The 21,826-nt window shown below is 42.9% G+C and overlaps 1 protein-coding gene and 1 long non-coding RNA gene across 3 annotated transcripts in view; one reads left to right on the top strand and one right to left on the bottom strand.

The window, feature by feature from the left end:
* The window catches only part of LOC132280789 (putative disease resistance RPP13-like protein 1), a 75,318-nt gene extending 54,350 nt beyond the window's left edge, over positions 1–20,968 (bottom strand). The window contains exons 1-3 of one of the 2 annotated variants that reach the window (XM_059782544.1): positions 15,789–20,968; positions 14,574–14,670; positions 13,457–13,789 (exon numbers count right to left, since the gene is read on the bottom strand). In XM_059782544.1, the coding sequence (XP_059638527.1) occupies positions 15,860–19,882 (4,023 nt within the window). In that variant the 5' untranslated portion in view covers positions 19,883–20,968 and the 3' untranslated portion in view covers positions 13,457–13,789; positions 14,574–14,670; positions 15,789–15,859. Of the gene's footprint in view, positions 1–13,456; positions 13,790–14,573; positions 14,671–15,788 lie in introns of those variants that run through there. The other variant, XM_059782545.1, reaches the window with a different exon arrangement.
* On the top strand, positions 10,627–12,464 carry LOC132280791 (uncharacterized). The gene is made up of 2 exons (XR_009471700.1): positions 10,627–11,436; positions 11,583–12,464. It is a non-coding gene; the product is annotated as an uncharacterized LOC132280791 (long non-coding RNA).
* Positions 20,969–21,826: the final 858 nt, after the last annotated feature.

The raw sequence follows: 21,826 nt of genomic DNA on the forward strand, positions 1-21,826 counted from the left end.
GAAATCCTTCAAGAGTCATTCTTCCAGCGATCTTGCAGTCCTCCGAGGTTAGTTTCGTTCTTTTTACTTTCGGCAGGCTTCCATTTACCCTCTTGTAGATTCTTCTATCACTTCCACCATGGTTGTAGATCTGGATGTTCTTCGTATGAGACTTAGACTTCCTGACAACATCGAAGTTAGGGTTTGCCCCCAAGACGTTAATATTACGACCGGCGCCGGCCTCCTGCCTGGCGAAGTCTTATTCACGAACCTTCAATTGAATGTTGTTAGGTTCCCTCTGCACCCTTTCTTTAGTTATGTCTTCAATAGATTGGGGATATCCCCTCTGCAGGTCAACCCCAACTTCTTTAGAATCATATCTGTTATGCTCTTATTGATGCGTGACAGAAATCTGGACCTCGACCTCATAGACCTCCTTTTTGTGCTATAAGGTGAGTAAGATCCGTACTAACGAGCCCTTCTACCACCTCTACCCGTTCGAGAAGATGTCCATATGTACTGACACAATAAAATCTGAAAAGGGTTGGAGGGATAGCATAGTGGGCATTAGTGGGGCTTGGTCTTCGCCGGCTGCAGAGGGTTACCCAATCCCGAGCGCCTTTGGTGTCTGCTCTGTCTCCTCCTATAAAAAATTCAAATCCCATAAACATGACTGCCCTTGTGAAACATGCGTTCCTCGTTTTTGCACTTACTTATGCCGCTCCTTGGGAATACCTTGTGATGACTTGAGCTATAGTGTTTGCAGGGATAGGAGTAACTACTTGAAGAGATACGTTCTGAACGATATTCCTTCCTGCTCAGATCTCCTCACTTCAGACAACCTCTTAGCGCTCTCATCACTCGGCTACACATGAGCAGACTTCAGATTCCCTCTTTTGGCAGGAGGAAAAATACTCCCCCAGCCACTCCTGCTGCTGGGGCGACCTCCTCTCCAGCGTCAGCTTCTTCTTCAGCCACCATATCTGACACTGTCCCGAGCGCAGTGGCTACTAACCCTGTTGCCAGCGCCCCTGCTGCCAACCAGAACGCGCCCTCCCCAGCTACCATAGCTCCTGCTGCTGCGGGGGGCGGTCGGGACAAAGAACGAGGCAAAAGACCTCATCCTGACAGTGAAATCGATCCTGAGGAGGAGCCTCTCATTAGAAGGACCCGGGTCTCTGGGCCGGGTACTCTCTTGCACCGAGCGATCAGAGCTCCTTCTCCCTCTGGGCCTCCTGCAGCTGGTGGCTCTGCTTCTGCTTCAGGCCCCCCTTCTATCCCTAGCTTACCGCCATGGGCCCCTCGGTACACCCGAACGGATGGGACGTTCGTGAAACCGAACGAGACCATGCTGAAGGATGGCCAGACCGCTATGGCCTACTACAGGAGCATGTGGACTCCGAAGGACCTTGAGGCGGCAAAGGGCCTTTCCCAGAAGGATGTGTTCAGTCGCTTTCCCCAATCTGCTATGGAGGTGACTTTTATTTTCTAACTCATGAATTCTCTCATATTACTTGGTCTTGCCTTCGCCCGTTCTGACTATTGGTTTAACCGTTTTTAATGTGCACCTATGCAGACATTGTTCGGGATGATGGCCATGCAGAAGCAGGTGGAGATGGGGAACGCCAGGGCCCGTAAGTATTCTGACAGCCTGGAGGTGGCTAATAAAGAAAACGACCTCCTTGCCATGAAGAATACCGAGGTGCTGGTTCGGCTTGACAAAACCGAGCAAGAGAGAGATGTCCTGAAGAAGGAGAATGATTCCCTTCAGGATGAGAAGGACGCCCTCCAGCTTGAGAAGAGCGTCTGGCAGACCGAGCGGGAATCAATTAGAGAAGAGAAGGCAGAACTCCAGCGCCTTCTAGCTGATGAACAATCTGCTCGGATGGCCTTTGAAAGAAGAGCTCTGGACGAGCGTACCGCTCTGATCGACGCGATCAGCAGAGTGGGTGGTGGGATGCTGGCCCTTCACGCCCGGTTCTCAAGGGTCGGTGCTCTTAGGTATGCTCAAGGATTCCGGGAAGGTTTCGCCGACCGGGTTCCGGATGAGGGATAGACCAGCTCCACTCCGGATGAGGTAGACAAGGATCTGGGGATCGAACCTCTGGGGGTCTATGTCGACCCAGAACCTACCGAAGCGGAGCGTATATTTGATGAGTGCCAGGACATCGCATCCTCAAGGATCATCACAGCTCCTCCTACCGCTCTGCCACTGACCGCTCCCCAATCGTCAACCGTGGTTCCTTCTATAGCCACTGCTGACGCTGAACCCCAGCCGAACGATTCAGTCATTCACCTTGATTCCCCACCTCATGAAGGTGAGGCGGCTGATGGGGCCGAGGAGGCGAGTCGGCACGACCAGGATGCTGTTGGTACTGAGGCGTCTAGCTAGGGCTCCTTCGAATTCTTCTATTTCATATCTTCTTGTAATGATGGACATCTCTCTTTTGTAAACTCAATGTTCAATATTAATGAAATGACAGAACTCTTTTTCCCTATGTGTTGTGCTCTATTCAACTCATCTTCAGTACATACATATCTTTTCTCTCTTTTTCTTTTATATTAGCTTTGCCGTGTGTTTGTTTACGGCAAGTGCCTGGCGCTCGGCTAGGATGCCACTTGCCACTTGGCTTTAAGCTTTTAGCAAGTGTCTGGCGTTCGGCTTATAGTGCCAGCTGCCACTTATCTTGCTCAAGTGCCTGGCGCTCGGCTAGAATGCCACTTGCCACTTGGCTTTAAATTTTTAGCAAGTGTCTGGCGTTCGGCTTACAGTGCCAGCTGCCACTTATCTTGCTCAAGTGCCTGGCGCTCGGCTAGAATGCCACTTGCCACTTGGCTTTAAATTTTTAGCAAGTGTCTGGCGTTCGGCTTGTAGTGCCAGCTGCCACTTATCTTGCTTAAGTGCCTGGCGCTCGGCTAGAATGCCACTTGCCACTTGGCTTTAAATTTTTAGCAAGTGTCTGGCGTTCGGCTTATAGTGCCAGCTGCCACTTATCTTGCTTAAGTGCCTGGCGCTCGGCTAGAATGCCACTTGCCATTTGGCTTTAAATTTTTAGCAAGTGTCTGGCGTTCGGCTTATAGTGCCAGCTGCCACTTATCTTGCTTAAGTGCCTGGCGCTCGGCTAGAATGCCACTTGCCACTTGGCTTTAAGTTTTTATAGTAGACCGTTGGAAAAGAAAATTCTTTTTTGTAAATTCCAGTAACTTGCTCATTCATACGTATTTGATTGACAACAAACAACATCCAATTAAAGCCAGAACTTAGCATTCATTTATTGGTAGTACCTCTTCAGAGACGTGGCGTTCCAGGGCTTGCTGACCAACCTTCCCGCCATGGTTTCCAACGTATATGCCCCCTTGCCAATGACTTCTGCAATTCTGTATGGGCCTTCCCAGGGTGGCATCATTTTTTTGACCATCCCCACCTTTCTTTTCAGAACCAGATCGCCAGGGGCAAAATCCCTGTGTTTTACTCTCTTGTTGTGACTATTCGCCAGCACTTGCTGATACGATGCTAGCCTTATAGCCGCTGCGTCTCTCCTTTCGTCTATCATGTCGAGGTTCAATCTTAACATCTTGTCGTTCTGATCCCGACTCAATGCTAAGCTTCTGATAGTGGGGACTAAATGCTCAACCGGTATAACTGCTTCGGTACCATACGCCATTGCGAACGGGCTCTCCCCAGTCGGCCGCCTTGGGGTGGTTCTGTAAGCCCATAGAACGTTCGGGAGTTCATCCAACCACTTCCCCTTATGATCTTCCAGCCTCTTCTTAATGCAGGCGAAAATGGTTCTGTTTGTGATTTCTGCTTGTCCGTTGGCCTGAGGATGACTTACTGCAGCCAACTTCTGGTTGATTCCATACTCCTCCAGCAGCTTTCTTACTTGCCTGCTGTCGAGGTTTGCGCCATTGTCCATGACTATCGATCTGGGAACACCTAAACGGCAGATAATGTTGTTCCAAATAAATCGTCTCACCTGAGTCTGAGTCACGCTAGGATACGGTTCTGCCTCCACCAATTTAGTGAAGTAATCCGTGGCCAGTAACACATACTTGTTCTGAGCTCTTGCAGTTGGCAGAGGACCGACCACATCCATCCCCCATTGCGCGAAAGGCCACGGCGAGGCCATTACGTGCAATTCCTCAGGTGGTTGGTGGATCAATGGTCCATATCGTTGGCATTTATCGCACCTTCGAGAGAACTCCTCCGCATCTCTTGACATGTTTGGCCAGAAATACCCTTGTGTCATTGCTTTATGCGCTAACGATCTTCCCCCAGAATGATTGCCACACACACCCTCATGAATAGCTCGCAATACCTGCTGCGACTCCGCGGGGGTGACACATTTCAAGTACGGGCCAGAATAGGACCTTCTGTACAGCTGGTTCCGCATGATGGCGTACTTGGCAGCATTCTTTTTGAGTTTCCTAGCTTCATCCCTTTGCATAGGCAAAACGCCATCTCGAATATAGGTAATGATTGGGTCAATCCAACTCGGTTCATACGGTATGACGTTGACTTGCCAAGGGTCAGAGTCCATCGGTTCTTCGAAAATGGATGGCTGGGTCACTATTCCTACTGGAATCACTCTCGCCAATGTTTCACCGCAACTCGAAGCACTGCATGCTAAACGGTCTGCATCTGCATTCTGTTCCCTCGGCAACTGTATGAATTCAATCTTTGCAAAGTCCTTGGCTCTACGCAGAACGGCAGAACGATATGCCCCCATCGTGTCATCCTTGGTTGCGTACTCACCATTTACCTGCCGAACAATCAGCTGCGAGTCACTATACACTGTCAAACTTTTGATCTGTAGCTCTCTGGCCAACTTTAATCCATTTAGCAACGCCTCGTATTCCGCTTCATTATTGGTGGCTCGGAACTCAAGTCTGAGTGCTTGGCTCAAGGAAGTACCCTCTGGGGTTTGCAGTTTGATCCCAATCCCAGCCCCCATCTGGTTAGAGGAGCCATCCACAAAAAGTTTCCAAGAGCCGCTTCTAAGGTCCTCTTCCGTATCTTCGGCATCACATTCTAGTAGGAAATCGGCTACCGCTTGCCCTTTAACAGCTGTTCTCGGCTCATACGTTATGTCAAATGAACTCAACTCTATGGCCCACTTTGTCATTCTGCCCGAGAGCTCTGGCTTGTGCATGAGCGTTCTGATTGGGAAAGTTGTTAGAACAGCTATGGGGTGGGATTCGAAATAATGCCTCAACTTTCTTTTTGCATTTACAAGTGCAAGTACCACCCGTTCGGCCTTTGAGTATCTTTTTTCTGCCTCCATTAGTGTTTTGCTTACATAAAATACCGGGTATTGCACCCCTTCCTTGCAACGAATCAGAACGGCACTCGTCGCGACACCAGATACTCCAAGATATAGAAATAACTTTTCTTCCGGTTCTGGGGCTGACAGGACTGGTGGATTCTGCATATATTGCTTCAAATGAGTCAATGCTTGTCGTTGCTCATCCCCCCAGACCTGCCTTCCATGGCTCCGAATTGTGTCAAAGAATGGTTTGCAGTGATCTGACAATTTTGAAATAAATCGACTTAATGCAGCTATTCGTCCTATTAGGGCTTGCACCTCTCTGATCGTCTTTGGCTCGGCATTCTTAATCAAAGCCTCTGCTTGAGCGGGGCTAACTTCGATGCCCCTGCGGTTGACCAGGTGTCCCAGGAACTGTCCGGAACTCACACCGAACGAGCACTTAGTCGGATTGAGCCTCATCCCATATCGCTTTAGTACATCAAATACCTCTTGCAGATGCTTCAGATGATCATCCTTTTTCCTACTCTTTACCACCATATCATCAATATAGGCTTCGACAATCTTACCCATTTGATTCTTAAAAACTTTGCTAACAAGTCGTTGATAAGTTGCTCCCGCATTCTTTAGCCCGAAAGGCATAACTTTGTAGCAGTATGTTCCTCGCTCGGTGACAAAAGAAGTTTTTTCTTCATCTGCGGGGTCCATAGGAATCTGATTATAACCTGAATATGCGTCCAGAAAGGTTAAACGCTCATACCCAGTGGTGGCATCCACCATTTGATCAATCTTAGGCAACGGGAAGCTGTCCTTCGGACAGGCCTTGTTCAAATTGGTGAAATCAATGCACACTCGCCATTTCCCATTTTTCTTCTGCACCACAACGACGTTGGACAACCACTCAGGGTAGTGCACTTCTCTGCAAATCCCGCATCAAGCAGCCTATCGACTTCTTCCGCTATGATCTGATTACGTTCTGGAGCAAATCTTCGCTGCTTCTGTTTCACTGGTTTGAAATTGGGATTGACATTCAGGGAATGACAGGATACGGAAGGACTAATTCCAGGCATGTCTAGGTGACTCCATGCAAATACGTCGACATTGTGGGACAAGAAATCCACTAGCTCTTGCTGCTCTTCTCTGGTCAGTCTTATACCTACTCTGGTAGTTCGTTCTGGCCTGGACTGATCGATCTGCACATCCAGAAGGGGCTCCTCGGTCAAGTCGACTGACTCCTCCACCCTATTCTGCTCGAGCGGAGGTTTCTGTAATTGCTATCTGGGGCTTGTCGAACGGACGGGCGCCTTTCCTTTCCCAGCATGCTTTAGTGTGACGGAATAACACTCTTTGGCTGCGACCTGATCCCCCCGAATGTCTATTACTTTATCTCCATCGGGCCCGAGGCACCTCATGACCTGATGCAGAGTTGAGGGTACACCTCGGACTCTGTGAATCCATCCTCTTCCCATCAGGAGATTATACGAGGGGCGAATTTCCACAACCACAAAAGTTTCCATAAGAGCTCGTTCTGCAGCTTGAACTTCCACTTCCACCATCCCGACGGGTTCCACCCTCTTCCCATCGAACCCTAATAAGGGATTTCCAGTGGGCTTGAGCCTCTCTGGTTCAATGTCGAGCCTGTCAAATGTGTCCCTCGGCATGACATTCGCACTGCTCCCAGGATCGATCAGAACTCTGCGCACCAAGCAATCTGCCACTGTCAAACTGACTACCAACGGGTCGTCATGAGGCAGTTGAACACGCTGCAGGTCTGTCCAGTCGAACTTTATCTGCATTGACGGGCTCTGCTGGCGTAGAGTAGTCACATTGCCGACCCTTTTCTTCATCTGCGCCTGTCGCAGGCGCACCCGGAGCAGCTCATCTGACTCTTCACTAGGCTCGGGTCGACCATGGATAGCATTGATTATACGAACTGGTTGCAAATTGTGGGAGCTTTGTTTATGACTCCTTTTTATTTGTTCCACCGGTCGATTCTGCTCCATCGCCGAACCTTGAACATAACTCGCAAACTCCCCTCTAGCTATCAACATCTCCACTTGCCTCCTCAGGTTCCTGCATTCGTTAGTCTGATGACCGAAATCAGAATGAAAAGCACAATGTTTAGTTTGATCCCTCTGTTCGAGGGGTTGCCTAATTGGCAGTGGTGGATGAAACTTGTCTTTGTTCTCTTGATACAGCCTCGCCAGAGTGACCTTCAGCGGAGTAATCAACTCTTCCTCCCTGGACCTTTTTTCGGCCTTCCAGGTGGTCTGACGTTGCGGCTGAGCCTGCTTCTGCCTGATCTTTGCCTTGGACTTTTCCTCGGTCGACACAAGCGACGTTGTCCGAGCATTAGCTGCCTCCTCTTCTTCTAGGCGCACAAAGCCATCGGCTCTCTCATTGAGTTCATCCATAGTAGTCGGCGTGTTCACTACCAGACTGGTGTGAAATGGAGTTCCGCGTGTCATGGCTAACTTGAAGGCTTGAACTGCCGTTGAAGGGTGGCATTCGATCACCATACTCTTAGTGAGATTAAACCTGGTAAGAAAGGCCTGGAGACGTTCATCCTTGTGCTGCCGCATCGTGAATAGGCTCGAGATGTCCTTCGGCGGGCGTTTGTTCCCATAGTACTGGCTTATGAACCGATCGCACAGGTCTCTGAAACTACCAATGGAGCTCCTAGGCAAGTTTTTGAACCAGCTGAGCGCCGGTCCGGCCAGGCTTGTAGGGAAACATTTGCACATTAAAGAGTCGTTTTCCGTATTCAGGGCCATTTTCAACTGGATATGATACACATGATCGATCGGATCGGTCGTTCCGTCAAACAGAATAAAGACTGGCATAGCAAACTTCCTTGGATGCGGCGCATTCAAGATCTCGTCGGTGAATGGTGAATCCACCGTCCGAGCTGCGGATCGGAGAGCTTCATTCTCTCTCTGGAGTCCAGCGGTAGCTCTGTGAGTTACGGTTCTGCCCTCCGAACCGTGATGAGTGACAGTAACCATGGAGGGCCGGTAAGACGGATCGAACGACCGTTCCTCTATGAACTCTCTTTGCCAAGGCGACGCTACTCGACGGCGATCAACCTCCATCACTTCCTCTCGGTCAAACCTTTCCCGCTGCGGATCAACGTGAGTCGATCCTTCGTGATCTTCAACTCGACGAACATTTGGCGGCAAATTGTCCATCATCCTTTCATCACGGTGGTGAGCTGACTGATTGTTCTCGTCCTGATCGCCTTGATGCGCGATATTAGATTGAACACCTCCTTCTCCGACCGGAAGTGGATGCGAAACCGCAGGTATTCGCTGATGCTGCAGTCCAGCTTTCAATTCTGCATTTTCTTTTTTGAGAGCTTCAATCAAGTTCATCAACTCTTCAAGCTTTGTTTGCTGGACAGCCTCCATCGGATTGGAGCTTTCACCTATCATTATTCCCGAACGGAGTAAAGGCATTAATCTCAAGTTCGCGAGTAGATCTGATCTTCGTGAGTAGGAATTTTTAGATCTGGCTTCTAATTCTCCGAATTATGCTCACTGTTTACGAGATCTGAATTGTCTGAACTCTAAATCCGTCAGATCCTGCCACAATCGAACAACTCGTAGATCTGAAGTCACTCCAAAGCTTCAAGAATTGTAATTCCTCCAGAGCAGGTCACAATCGCTCAGCTCTGGATTCAAATCCCAAAGATCGAGTCTCGATCAACCGAATTGGTTTGAATCCATTCGATATTCCTCATTGATCAACCAAACTTCCATGCGTTTCCCACAGACGGCGCCAATTGAAGATGCAAGAAATTCCTTCTCCTCTTTCTCTCTCTAGAATTCTTACACCTCAACCCAAAAAGATCCCCCTCCATTTCATTCCATCTCCTATTTATAGATATTTACAAGATATTTACAAGATATTTACTAACTGCTGGATCTGGGCCTATTCCTTCGTAAGCCTTGGTCATCTTTGGTGGGCTTACTCTTGTTCGGCCCATATGGCAGTGTCCTTCTATGGGCTGGCCCAGCTGTACGGACTGAATGCTATGTTTGCGAGTCGGATCTGGCCCATGTCATCCGGGGCCTCCTCAGTTGCAATTGAGACATGTTGCTAGGAACTTCATGAAGCACCAGATCAGAAATGGGACAACCTGCTCTTTTGGATGGACAACTGGCTCCCAGCAGGCCCATTAATACCAAGGATGAGTGATGCTGTGGAACAAGACTCTTCAGTCCTAAAGGAAGCATCAGTTAGTGAGTGAGTGATTTTATTGATGTGGGGTTTCATTGTATTTCCCACCCAATTTGCTATCCATCATCCCAGAACTATCAAACCATCCGCCTTTCTTCCCCAGACCTAACAGAGTATTGTGGTCTCCATCTCCCACTAGCCAATACTCAATAAAACACAGAGTGCTGGCCCTCTCGCCCACCCTTATCCCCAAGCCAAGGCATCACATCCCTTGGAACCCAATTTCAATACGCAAACACCAATTCATCACTTGGGTAACCATCCAAGTAAGATTACCCACCGTCGACAAAAAAACACACGGCTCATCTCCACTACCCCAATTGTTGCGCTCTATGCCTATCCTAGAATGAAACTCACAACCACCTCTTTCTTCTCCTGTAAATTCTTTAAACCCATCTGGTCACTCATTCAAGAGATCTGCAAATCATATGTCCCACACTCAGATTGGTCTGAACAGATCGCCCCATGGACTTCAACTCACTGGCAAAGAATGAATTTTGCTCATTCACTAGAAAAAAATAAAAATAAAAATAAAATCAATAAAATTCCTATTTACATGTGTAAACCTAACATGCAAGAAAAGAAATGCACGAATTTGCAAAGGGATTGCATCTTCTGAGAATGGGGTTCTCAGCAAGATTTGCAGCTCATCGAGCTCTAAAGCCTCCAATTCAGTGAGAAATACCTTGGGATTGTCTTCGACCACCCCCTCGATCCCCTAATCCCTCTATGTAAGGTCTTCGATGGTGTCTTCAATGGCGTCATATATATTTTTTAACCTAACAATTATATAACTCCCACAAATTGAACCCTTCAACTTTTGCTTTGAATGGAGAGGAGATACTTATAGCCAACATGTTCGATTTCAATATATATATATATATATATATATATATATATAGGGTCAAGTGTAAAAAATACCCCTTAAGTATGTTTATAGTGCATATCACACCCCCTCACGTGCAAAATACACCCTTCAAGTTTCAATTTGGTGCAATTAGGTCCCCTGACACATTTAAAATTTAAATTGACCAAATTACCCTTATTGAATGATTTTATAAAATATATAAAAATAATTTTTTTGTAAAAAGACCAAAAAGGACATCAAACATTATTCAACAAAATAATTTACAACCCCATTACAATTACACCACCAATCAACACCAAACACTGCAAGTAGGTATGACAAATCTAACAACATCGAAAAAGAAAAAGCCAAGGACGAAAGCTTTAGTATTGGTTATGGCTTAATCGAAGGTGTAGAGATCGACGGTTGCAGAGGGCAGAGCCATAATCGAAGGTGCAGAGATCGACGGTTGCAGAGGGCAGAGCCATAATCGAAGGTGCAGAGGGCGGGGAAGAGATTGACGGTAGCAAGCATGATGGCGAACGACGGTAGCGAGTTCTGGCGCCGCCGAAGGGAGTGAGAAAAAAATAACAATAGCCTTGTTTTTGGATCTTGGCAAGTTTTCTATATTGACTTTGTTTGATCTATATGATGTGTCAACAAAGTGTAAAGAGTCTAAAAACCCATGAATTTAGATGAATATGGGTCCTTATGTTCCTTATAGTTACAGTTTTTGATATTGACTTTGTGTCACCTTTTTGGCCTTCGCTCCTACATTCATGATTATTTTTTAAAGAATATAAACTGAGGGATTTCTTTGTTAAAACATGTTATAGCCACCATTAGAATTCTATTTATGTTTTCTGTTTGATCTATTATTAGATATTTAGCTGTATTACCAACCATACACACTGTCGCTCCAGCCGAGATTCAAATCGGAGAAGCTTTTTCGCTTTGGCCAAACTCCGGTCTTGAAAACACCGACGATGACATCGGATCTGTAATCGGATTTCGGCTAAAGACCGTGCTGGTTTCTGAGGATGACAAATTGCGGCGAGCGTGTGGTGTGGCGGCATCTCGGTGATCCTCGAAGGAAGGGAAAGTGTGAGTGCTATGAATACCCTTAACCACCCACTGATTGTGATTTCGTTCTTCGATTTGATTAACCTTAAACCAATGAACATGTAATTTCGAAGAGAGAAAGTAGGGGTGAGTGCTTTGATTAAGCTTAAATCTAATGGATTTTGTAGAGAGGGAGCAGGGTTGGACGAGTGAGAAGAGAGTGGTGATGGCGAGAGTTGAGACTTGATGGTAGAGAGAGTAACACTATTGCTCTAGGCTTTCGCCTTTCCTTGGTTCGTGGTTCTCATGGTCAAGTTTGAGGGGGACGGATTAGCGGTGAACACTGAAATTTCCAACGTGAAGCGGAGACGGCGAGCAAGGCAAAGGATTATTGCAATGAAGAGGATGATTGCAAGGGCATTTTGGGAAAAATAAAAGGGTAAAATGGGTATTACATTCCTAATTTATGTCAGATTTTTGAATTAATTTTGCACAATATTAAAAGATTAGAGGTGTTTATTGCACATTTTTTTAAATAGGGGATAAAAGTGCTACAAAAAGTATACTTCAAGAGTGTTTTCTGCACTTACCCCTATATATATATGATTTGGATTACTTAGATTTGTTAATTTTCTCTAAATTAATCAAGTAAACATAGTCTTGACGAGCCGGGGCTCTACTGGCTAACACGCCTTAAAGATCATCAAGAGGTTGGCTTACTTTGATAAGATTGAAGAGTTGGAAGAGAGGGACAGCGAAGAAGATAATTCTAGAGCAATGACTGAGGATGATGACTTCTCTTTCTTTGTGGCTGGTTGACTTTGTTTCAGACGGAAACAGCATGGTGCTGAAACTTTTTTTTGAGTTCATGAAGTTTAAAGGATTTGAAACACAAGATGTACGAAATTTGAGGTAAGGACACAGTAATTAGGGCCAATTTCGACCACCAGGAGAAGTGGTTCAATGTAATTTACTTCTAGTCATGTCTGACATGCGTCTGGACCATGTCCCATGCTTGTTCGACATCGTCACGATCCTCTAAGAGAAGTGTTCATACTTCTTAGTTGTTACACTTCTTATAACTACTAACCAATAAACATATAGTAATTTGATTGAAAATTCAATAATCATGTCGGGATATATAATAACTAGACATTCTTCACATTTAATTGAATTTGGCCTTGCTTAAATATTAATGTTCAATGGACCCAAATCATTTCTTGTGCAGGGATTTGGACCAATGCACCAAAATAGTGCCGTTTTAGAGCACCAGCATGGGACACAACCACATGAAACCATTAAATAAATAACAACCCATGTGAGGAGAAAACCAAATCAAAACACTTCATATTCATATATAATAAAACAACAGAAAAATAAACCAGAAAAAACAAAAAGGGAAGCTAACACTGAGTTTTTTTATTTAATCTATTTAAGATTTGAAAAATGACTCATAGGTAAATAGGTAGATGACAAGGTGAGACTTACTCCAACAATATCTCCAAACTGTTAGGTCTAGATAAATGTTCCTAAATAGATGTAATATATTACTAATATATCGATACCGATTTAATATGAAACAATGAAGAATATGGAAAACACAGAATGTATCACTTAGACATATAGCTGAAACACAAAGTTACGAAATATTATTATTATTAGTAAATGCACCAAATAACTTGTATTCAAATACCTAAAGACACGGCAAATAAATAAATAAATAATGATTATTAAGAAGATATAATGGAGACATATGGATCTATAACAGTAATGAACTCTTAATCCTAGTCCTAGAAAGAAAAAAGAAAAAAAAATAGAACAGTCCCAAATTTACCACAGCAATGACCAGTCATGCACAGAAAACTCCAACTTAATCTACAAGCACTATCAAAACAGGTAATTTCCAAGACTAATCTGACGCAGTATATGCTAATGGACTATTTTGTGGAACAGATTGATATAGTAGTAAGTGTTCCACATTGATATAGTAGTAAGTACTCACAACCACTAACCTGTTGGAGCCCGGTACCACTAGGCTACTGGCTTGGTTGTAAACCACTAATTTTAGTAGTATAATGAAGTTGATTCACTGGTTACATAATCCTCCTCCAGAAATGGAAAAGAAAAATTCACAACTACATCAACATCACAGAGTATACAATTCCCCAAATGCACAAGCAACAGAGACAACTGCGAAATTCCTCTTTAAAACATCCATAAAGCATACACAATCTTCTTCCCCGGCACCTATAAATCATAGAACTCCACCAACTCCATGGCATATACATACAACATCAGAATGTTATACAACACCTCGCAAAATTATCATAATGTTATTCACCTTGGACGATGGGACTCTGGGATTTTGGTTGCAAGTGCAAGCCTCATCGCCCATCTACGAGAAGCAAACAGTTCTTTAGTGAACACCATAACTACAAACCAATCAACGCTAACTCGTAACAATAAACTATAAATAAAATACTGCTATAACAGAAAGCAATATTGACTTTTATCTCACCCTCAACACAATAACTACAAACCAATAAACATTAACTCATAGGAAACTATCATTTTCTTTTTCAGATCCATTGTGATTGTCAGTCACTCCACCAGTAAATTTCTTGAATTTTAGTGGAAGCTCTTCAATCAATCCCAGCCAATTACATATTAGAAGTATCCTTAGACACATTTCTTGATGACATAAAGCTAGCTTGATTACTGAACTATTCTTGATTGGTCTAAAGATCATTAGATTACTGCAAATTTTTAATGTACAGCAAACAAATGATACAAAAGCTATTCAATTGAATTATTATCTGATAAAACACAGCGATAAATAAAAAGATATATATAAAAAAATTGTCTTGTAAAATAGATGAAATTATATTTCTCAAAGTCCCTTTCACATCAAAATCGTTGAAAATCAGCATATTTTAACCATTTGTAAATCAGTCCAACAACAAAAGCTGCACTTTGTTAGTAGCCAAGAGCAGTATTTAGAACAATTTTTTGGGAGCAACACAAGAAATAAATTTCACCTCTCAATTTCGATTGAACATACATATAGGCAATATAATTTTAGTAGTTATGAAAAGAGAACAAGACGAAAACAATAACCAGGGACGGCAAGAATAACAAGAACAGAAAATTTTAGTTTGCAGTGATGCTGAAGAATATACCTTAAGACAAGCAGCTAACCCATCCTAGATTGCCAAAAAATTTCACGTCTTCAATATCAAGAAATGGTAGCCTGCTGCACGCATATTTTGTCAACTCCTGTATTATAGCAATTTCTTTTATCAGAAAATAAGGCACATGCGAAGGAGAGAATCATGTTCATATGAATAGTGAACTGTAACATAGCCAATGAAAACAGACTCCAAGTTATGGTAATCTTATTCTGAAGCCCCAAGATGTAATGAGAGTGAGATAGTTCATTAACAAAGAGCAAATTTCACTTTCTGTTCTGCAAAATCTTAAACGTAAATGTACTCTTTTGAAATGTCAAAAAAGATACGAGAGGCAGTGGAATATATGAGTTCCCAGAAGCATTGAGCTGCAGAAATAGCCCAAATGACTGTTGAAAGAAGATCTATCTATATGGAAAAGTGATTCACATTCCTTTTTGCTAAGTGATTGAAGCAAATGAGAAATAAGGTTGGTTTCTTGCAGGAGGATGTGATGAACAAAATTAAATTCTTTTATGACTCATACATCACAACAATTAATCTTCACTATTACATCACCCATTAAGTTCATAAAAATACATCTAGTCATTTTTGTCATATATATGCATAGAATATATATTTTGTTTCATGTCTAGTCAAGTATGATGTAAATGAACTTATCAAAAAAAAAAGTATGTTGTAAATTGACTTATTGAAATATATATATATATATATATATATATGATGTAAATGTGTACAAAAATAAAACAAAAAAGTGATCAAACATCTATCAAATTTATGTCTTTTTAGAGAAATAAAATCTATTATTTAAGAAACCAACAATCTTGAAAAAAAAAAGTCTATTCACTAGCTAAATGATCACAACTAACATATATCAAATATATATAAAGAACATAACATAAAACCGGATGGAAAACATCCAAGTTGTCCAAAAGTTAACAAGCTAATAGCAAAAAGATTATATAGATTTAAAGAAAGACATATGGAGAAACATATTGATGCATACTCAGTTGCATCTATGCAAAAGCAAAAGAGAAGAATCCTGTTCGGATTTAACCACAGCCCATGATCCCATATAATAATAAATCAAATGTTTCTTTTAAATGAAGCAGCAGAATGAGCGGGAAATTGGATGCACGTGTTATGGATGTTGTGATGAGCAAGAAATTGGATGCATGCGAAAAAAAAAAAGGCACCAAAATTCACCTCTGTCCTGGGTCCGAAGACTGTGAAGCGTGGAAGGCAGCCCTTCCCTAGGCAAGGGTCTGGGATATCTGTCAACGAGATTTGAGTCCGCGAGAATAGCCGGTATCAAATTGAATAAGATTGGGGGGCAAATTCCCATTCCCAATCCCTTGAAGGTAGGAATCAAGAAATGGACAATTATATATTTCTATGGTTTTAAGGCTTTGAAGAATCTGATCAAAATTTGGCAACGACGTCAGATTTGAGCAGTGTCTGATTACAAGTGATGCGAGGCTTTGAAGAATCTGATCAAAAATTGGCAACGACGTCAGATTTGAACAATGGGTGATACGCAGCAATCTGAGTTTGGGGGTGGACAAGCGGACTCCTCCTTCCGGGATGGACTCCAGTTTTTCACAATACTCGATTCGAAGGGATTGGAGGCTTGGAAGAATCAGGTTGGTGGTAGCAGCGAAGGATTGGAGATTCACGCAATTGATTATAAGTAGTTCACTGAGGTTGGGTAAGCCTCTTTCGGAGAAGGACAAGCACTCCACAACATTGCAACTTCTTATCCACAGTCTACGAAGACTAGCGAAATTATTATTACTATTATTTACGCACCCCCCAATCCCAAGTAGTAACATTCCAACCTTCGGCCATCCCAAGATTTGTACCTCTTGAAGTGATGACATATTAATAGTATGAATATCCTGCTGCTGCTGTAGCATCATCGTCGTCTCTGACACCTCCGGGAAGTACTCCAAATTCATACAATCACTAATTTCAAGCACTTTAAGGGCGGTGGGTAACGTCTCGGTAGGCCAAGACCTCAATGATGAACAATTAAAAATACCCAACCGTTCAACACCACAGATGCCGTCCGGCACGGACTTCAATGCATTGCATCCCCATAGTCGAAGTTTTTTGAGCATTGGTGGGACACCTGTCTTTGGAAACTCCACAAGTTTTGGACACTGATATATCTTCAATGATGTGAGGGACGTGAGGCCATGCAGCTCATTTGGCAACATCTCAAAATTCACACATTCATTTATATACAATTCCTGAAGATTAATGCAAGGCAGCCCTTCATCTAATTCTTCACCAAAGGAAACAAGTCGGGGACACCAATCAACACTCGGACTCTTTAGATGGAGAAGATTATTTTTCTGTCTAACCCTCCCACCGTTTTGCCAAAAAGCCACCAGTTGGTTGCATCCACTGAATGTAAGACTCTCAAGTGCTCCCAGGTACTTCACGAATGCTTCATCAAGATGAAGAAGCCCTGTAATACTCGTAACATTCAAACTGGTTAGTGAGGTCACATCAACAATACTTTTTAGCACCGCCTCATCACACTGTTGCAAGAATAATGTTCGAAGAGAGGGAAGCCTTAAAAGTGAAATCCTAATCAACTTTGGACAACCATATATTTCGAGCTCACGGAGGCATGGGAATTGTAGTTTTCCAGCTTTTCCAACGCTAATAGAACAATCCCATTCGTCCCATGCAGGCATGGACCCAAATCTCAAAGTCTCCAGTGATGGAAAAGGGGGAAAACGATCCCCGCAGAACTCAACCCCCAATTTTTGTAATTCAGTCATGCCTTGAATGCATAGCTCTTTGAGGTTGGGTAGTTGCCCAAGTGGTGGTAAAATTTTGCATTTTGGACAGTTCACAAGAGACAAATTCACCATTTTGGAGAATGATGGATCGCCTATCCAACTTGGAAAATTTGTACCCCCATAGAACTCAATTTTGAGCCTTTTCAAGTCTTTATGAGGTTGTAGCATGCCAAGTACATTCATTTCAAGGTTTTCATTTTGAAAATCATTGAAATTTCTTTCACACCATGCCAACTCTAATTCTTCAATGTTCTGCTTAGTCCTTAATTTTGCTTCATTTGCATCTTGAACATCTGATACATTTTGCAACTCTGTAATAGAAATACTTCCCCGTAAAAGTCCCAGATTCTTCAACTCCTTTAGTCTTGGCCCATTATGTTTGCCCACAACAAAATGGGACAATGTTTGCAAATTCGTCAATCTATCAATTCCTGAGCACATACCAGTCCCATCAAATCTACCGGTCTCTAAGTACAGACCAGTCAGAGTAACGTCAAGATGGCGTAGGTTAATTAAATTTCCAATGTTTGAAGGCAACATACAAAGATCCATGCAATTGTGCAACAATAGTGTTTGTAAATTGTATAGATTACTCACCGATTCAGGTAACCGTCTGATTGAAGTCCCAGATAAATTAAGATACCTCAAATGTTTCAACTCACCAATCGAGTCCGGTAGCTCGGTTATGTCATAATTAGACAATGACAGCACCCTTACACATTGTAACTTCGAAAATAAATCAAGCAAAACCTCATTTGCTAAGTACACTCCACCAAGTCCCAATAACGGTAGAAAAGTTCGCAAATGTTGCCCTTTATGAAGAGACCCAAACTTTTGAAGGACTCCAAATCTTTGACGAACAATTGACAAATGCCGAGCTCGTTTAGGAATTTCAATTTGCTCATCACCTTCCAACTTATCCAATCTAAAGCATATATCACCGGCGACATGTAAAGCTAGATCATTTAGAAGGTCGTGCATCACAAACAGTGATTTACTGTCACTTGATTGTTGAAGAAATGACCTTGATAATAAATCATCAAAATATTTACGGCCAACATCTTCCATGTCCTTCTTTACAGTTGATTTCGGCAAAAGACCTACCCCCATCCACAACAAAACTAGCTCATCTTTGTCAACCTCATAGTCTTTTGGAAGTATCGCACAGTAAGCAAAGCATTGCTTCAAATGAGATGGGAGATGACGATAGCTTAACATAAGAGCCGGAAAAATATTACTTTTTTGTTCCCATATCTCGCTATCCAACACATCTACCCACTCACTTTGGCGTGGTGGCTTAGTGCGCAAGAGGCCCGCAAGTGATTTAACTGCCAAAGGCAAGCCTTTACATTTCCTCACTATTTGCTCACCAATTCCTTTGAGATGTGGATGTGCATCAAAGTTTTGGCTGCTGAGTGCATGATAAGCAAGTAAAGATAGACATTCGTCTTTGGACAACTCTTTTAGAGGGTAACCCGGAGACAGACTCATGGTTAATGCAACGTTTTCATGACGAGTTGTGACAATAATTTTGCTCCCAGGTGCCCCAAACATAAAAGGACGTTGTAAGAGCTCCCAGTCTTCATACTTCTCTGTCCAAACATCATCCAAAACAAGAAGAAACTTTTTCCCTGACAATTGCTCTTTAAGTTTCTCTTGAAGCTTATTTAGAGTCTCCGACTTATCAGTTTCTGAAGTGACCGCATCAAGAATGGCCTTTGTCACTCTAAAAACATCAAAATCATCAGAAACACAGACCCACGCCTTGGGAACAAAAAAACCCTTTAGACGTTCATCATCGTAGACCAGTTGAGCCAGAGTCGTCTTACCAATACCTCCCATGCCCACAATGGGAATGACAGAAACACTAGCGGATTCATCCTCCTCCAACAACAATTCAAGTATAGCCTCCTTCTCATTCTCTCTGCCATAAACGTGAGTGTTGACAACCAAAGAAGTCGTCTCTGGCCTTTCTCCTCCTCTCACGGGCCTATTCTCTCCTACATTCATTATCAAATTTAGCAAATTCTTTCGGTCTTCAATATCTTCAAATCTGGTGGTGATTTCCTCTACTTTGGACATCATATTGCGTCGAAGCTTAGGAGCACTGGGAGGAGTGAAGCAAGTGAAACAAGTTGGGATGAGCTTTCGTACCTTTTTACTAGTACTGCTGCTGCTAGCTTCAGATTCTGGCCGCATGATCTGCTCCAGCTCCAGTCGCGAAGCATTCGTATCCAACTCGTCCAACAAATCATCCAAATCCAAAGTCAAGTCCGTGAGATCATCCATCCACGATTTGACTCCATCAGCTTTCTTTTTCTGCTCTGCGTCAGCGAGAACAGCACGAATATCAGGCAACATTTTCTCCAACTTCTTCAACTGATGATGAATTCTCTCTCGACGGGCATAGTCCGACACCGCGCCAGAGGCCAATTTGTCAAGCAGCACCTCAAAGATCGGCCCGAGAAAGACCCCTACAACCTCCATGAATGGTTTGCGAAACAAATTAGCAATAAACGAAGGAAGAAGGAGATGGGTAAGTTTGTGAAAGATTGAGCAATTGAATGATCAAAATGGATTTTGCAACTAATCAAATTCAAGAGATGATTGACTAAAAATTTCAGAAGTCTTTGTTTTGGACAAACTTTACGAAAAGGGTAGAGCCAGTGGAAATTACAGGTGGAGAAAATAATTCATAGCACATGGGAAAAGTAGTAGATGGAAAATCAGACAACCATTTACGGACAATCAATATGGATTTTTGATCTCCATCACTCATTTTTCTCTTAGGATGCCATTTCAGACTCTTGCTAATTTTAACCTCTTTGATCTGTCTTAGGATGCCATGGTAACTTAAACTAACCGTGTGCTTGGCCGGAAAAAAAATTGTCTCGGTAGTGATCGAGTATCTAATGGAGTCGATTAACGACACCCCCTCAATATCCTCAATATGATGTTATCATCGTCAAGTCAGCAAGTCCTGCTTTTCTTTTGCTAGGAATAACACTTTTATACATTATTCGTTATACAAATTATAAAGAGTATACCTTTTTTTTATTGAAATTAAAATAAAATTTAAAACTCAAAATAATCTCTCGGTTAAAACAATTCAACAAAAATTAAAATATATACACATAACATGCTACTCAAACAAAATTATAAAAAAAAAAAAAACCATATGATTACGTGTTATAAGGGTTAGTATATGTATTTTTACCTCAACAATTGATCCCAATTACTCTTTTCTCAAATTTTTTCCAAATCGAAAATTTCAAACCGTAATTGCGTAAGATTCAGTCCAGTTGAACTACTTTAATTCTTACACCACAAACTCCTTGTATAGGGCTTTGAGTACATGAGAGTGCTCTGTGAGACACCACCATATTGAGCTCGGATTGTATTTGTTATCATATCTTGCAATTGTTCGACAGATAATGAAGAAATTGAAGAAGAGGTATGATTGGTTTGACCAGTCGCCTGTTCTATCCCCGGCGTCTGATTTTGACTGGTCGCTTGTTCTGTCACCGACGTCTGTTTGGGATTCTCCCTATGAGTACCTTGTGCTGTAGAATTAGGATTCTCCGTTAGTATTGCTGTGGAAGATGTAGGTTTCCCAGACGGTGGTGGTGTGAAAGTTGCACGATTCCCGGATGGCATTGGTGTTTCACCGAAGGTCTGAACTTCCAATTTATTCATTAGTGTAGCGATTTGCAAGTCCTTTTCTTCAATAGTCTTTGTGAGGTTCTCAATGGAATAAGCCATAGTTGCTAGTTGTTCCTCCACCGTAGCAGCTCCAGTCATCATAGCAGCAACCACATCTGAGTATGATAGGCCTTGAGAATCCACGTTCCTTGAAGTGATTGATTGCTCCGAAGTCTGACGTGGTGACTCTGGGGGTGAACCGACACTAGAGTGAGCATCATAGATAGAACGAAGTGAATCTAGTGGTGGAGCCTCCTCTGGAACAATGTCGAGGTTTTTGACATGTTGAGTTTTCACGTTCGCCGGTGTTGCAGGATTAGTTTTCACCACATCTTGCTGAAGTTTGAATGACGCCATCGCCTGGGACTTGCTACGTGTCACAGGGCCCGTCAAGGGACTTCCATCGCTTAATTTGGTCTTCGTGCCACTTTTCATGGTGGCTTTAGCGTCAACCTTTGCAATAGCGATGTTCTTTTGGGCTTTCTTGTCTGTCTGAATCTTAGGGGGAGCCATAGAATCTAATAGAGAAGAAACTTGATGGTTGGAGAAAGAGATGAGAGGCAAAGGTGGTCCCACCGGGCGTGCCACAAATTTGTACACAACAAATTTTGTAAGTCTGCAATAGAAACAAAATATGGAGCAAATAGAATTTTATTAATTTATGAATGTGGAGTACAGTCCTTTGTAATATCTTTTACAAAAAAAGAATGGTCCTCTGATTCGATCTCC

Source organism: Cornus florida, unplaced genomic scaffold, assembly GCF_030987335.1.
Source record: "Cornus florida cultivar Cherokee Brave unplaced genomic scaffold, ASM3098733v1 CherokeeBrave_3.0.0_Hap2_Chr11, whole genome shotgun sequence".
NCBI classification, from domain to species: domain Eukaryota; kingdom Viridiplantae; phylum Streptophyta; class Magnoliopsida; order Cornales; family Cornaceae; genus Cornus; species Cornus florida.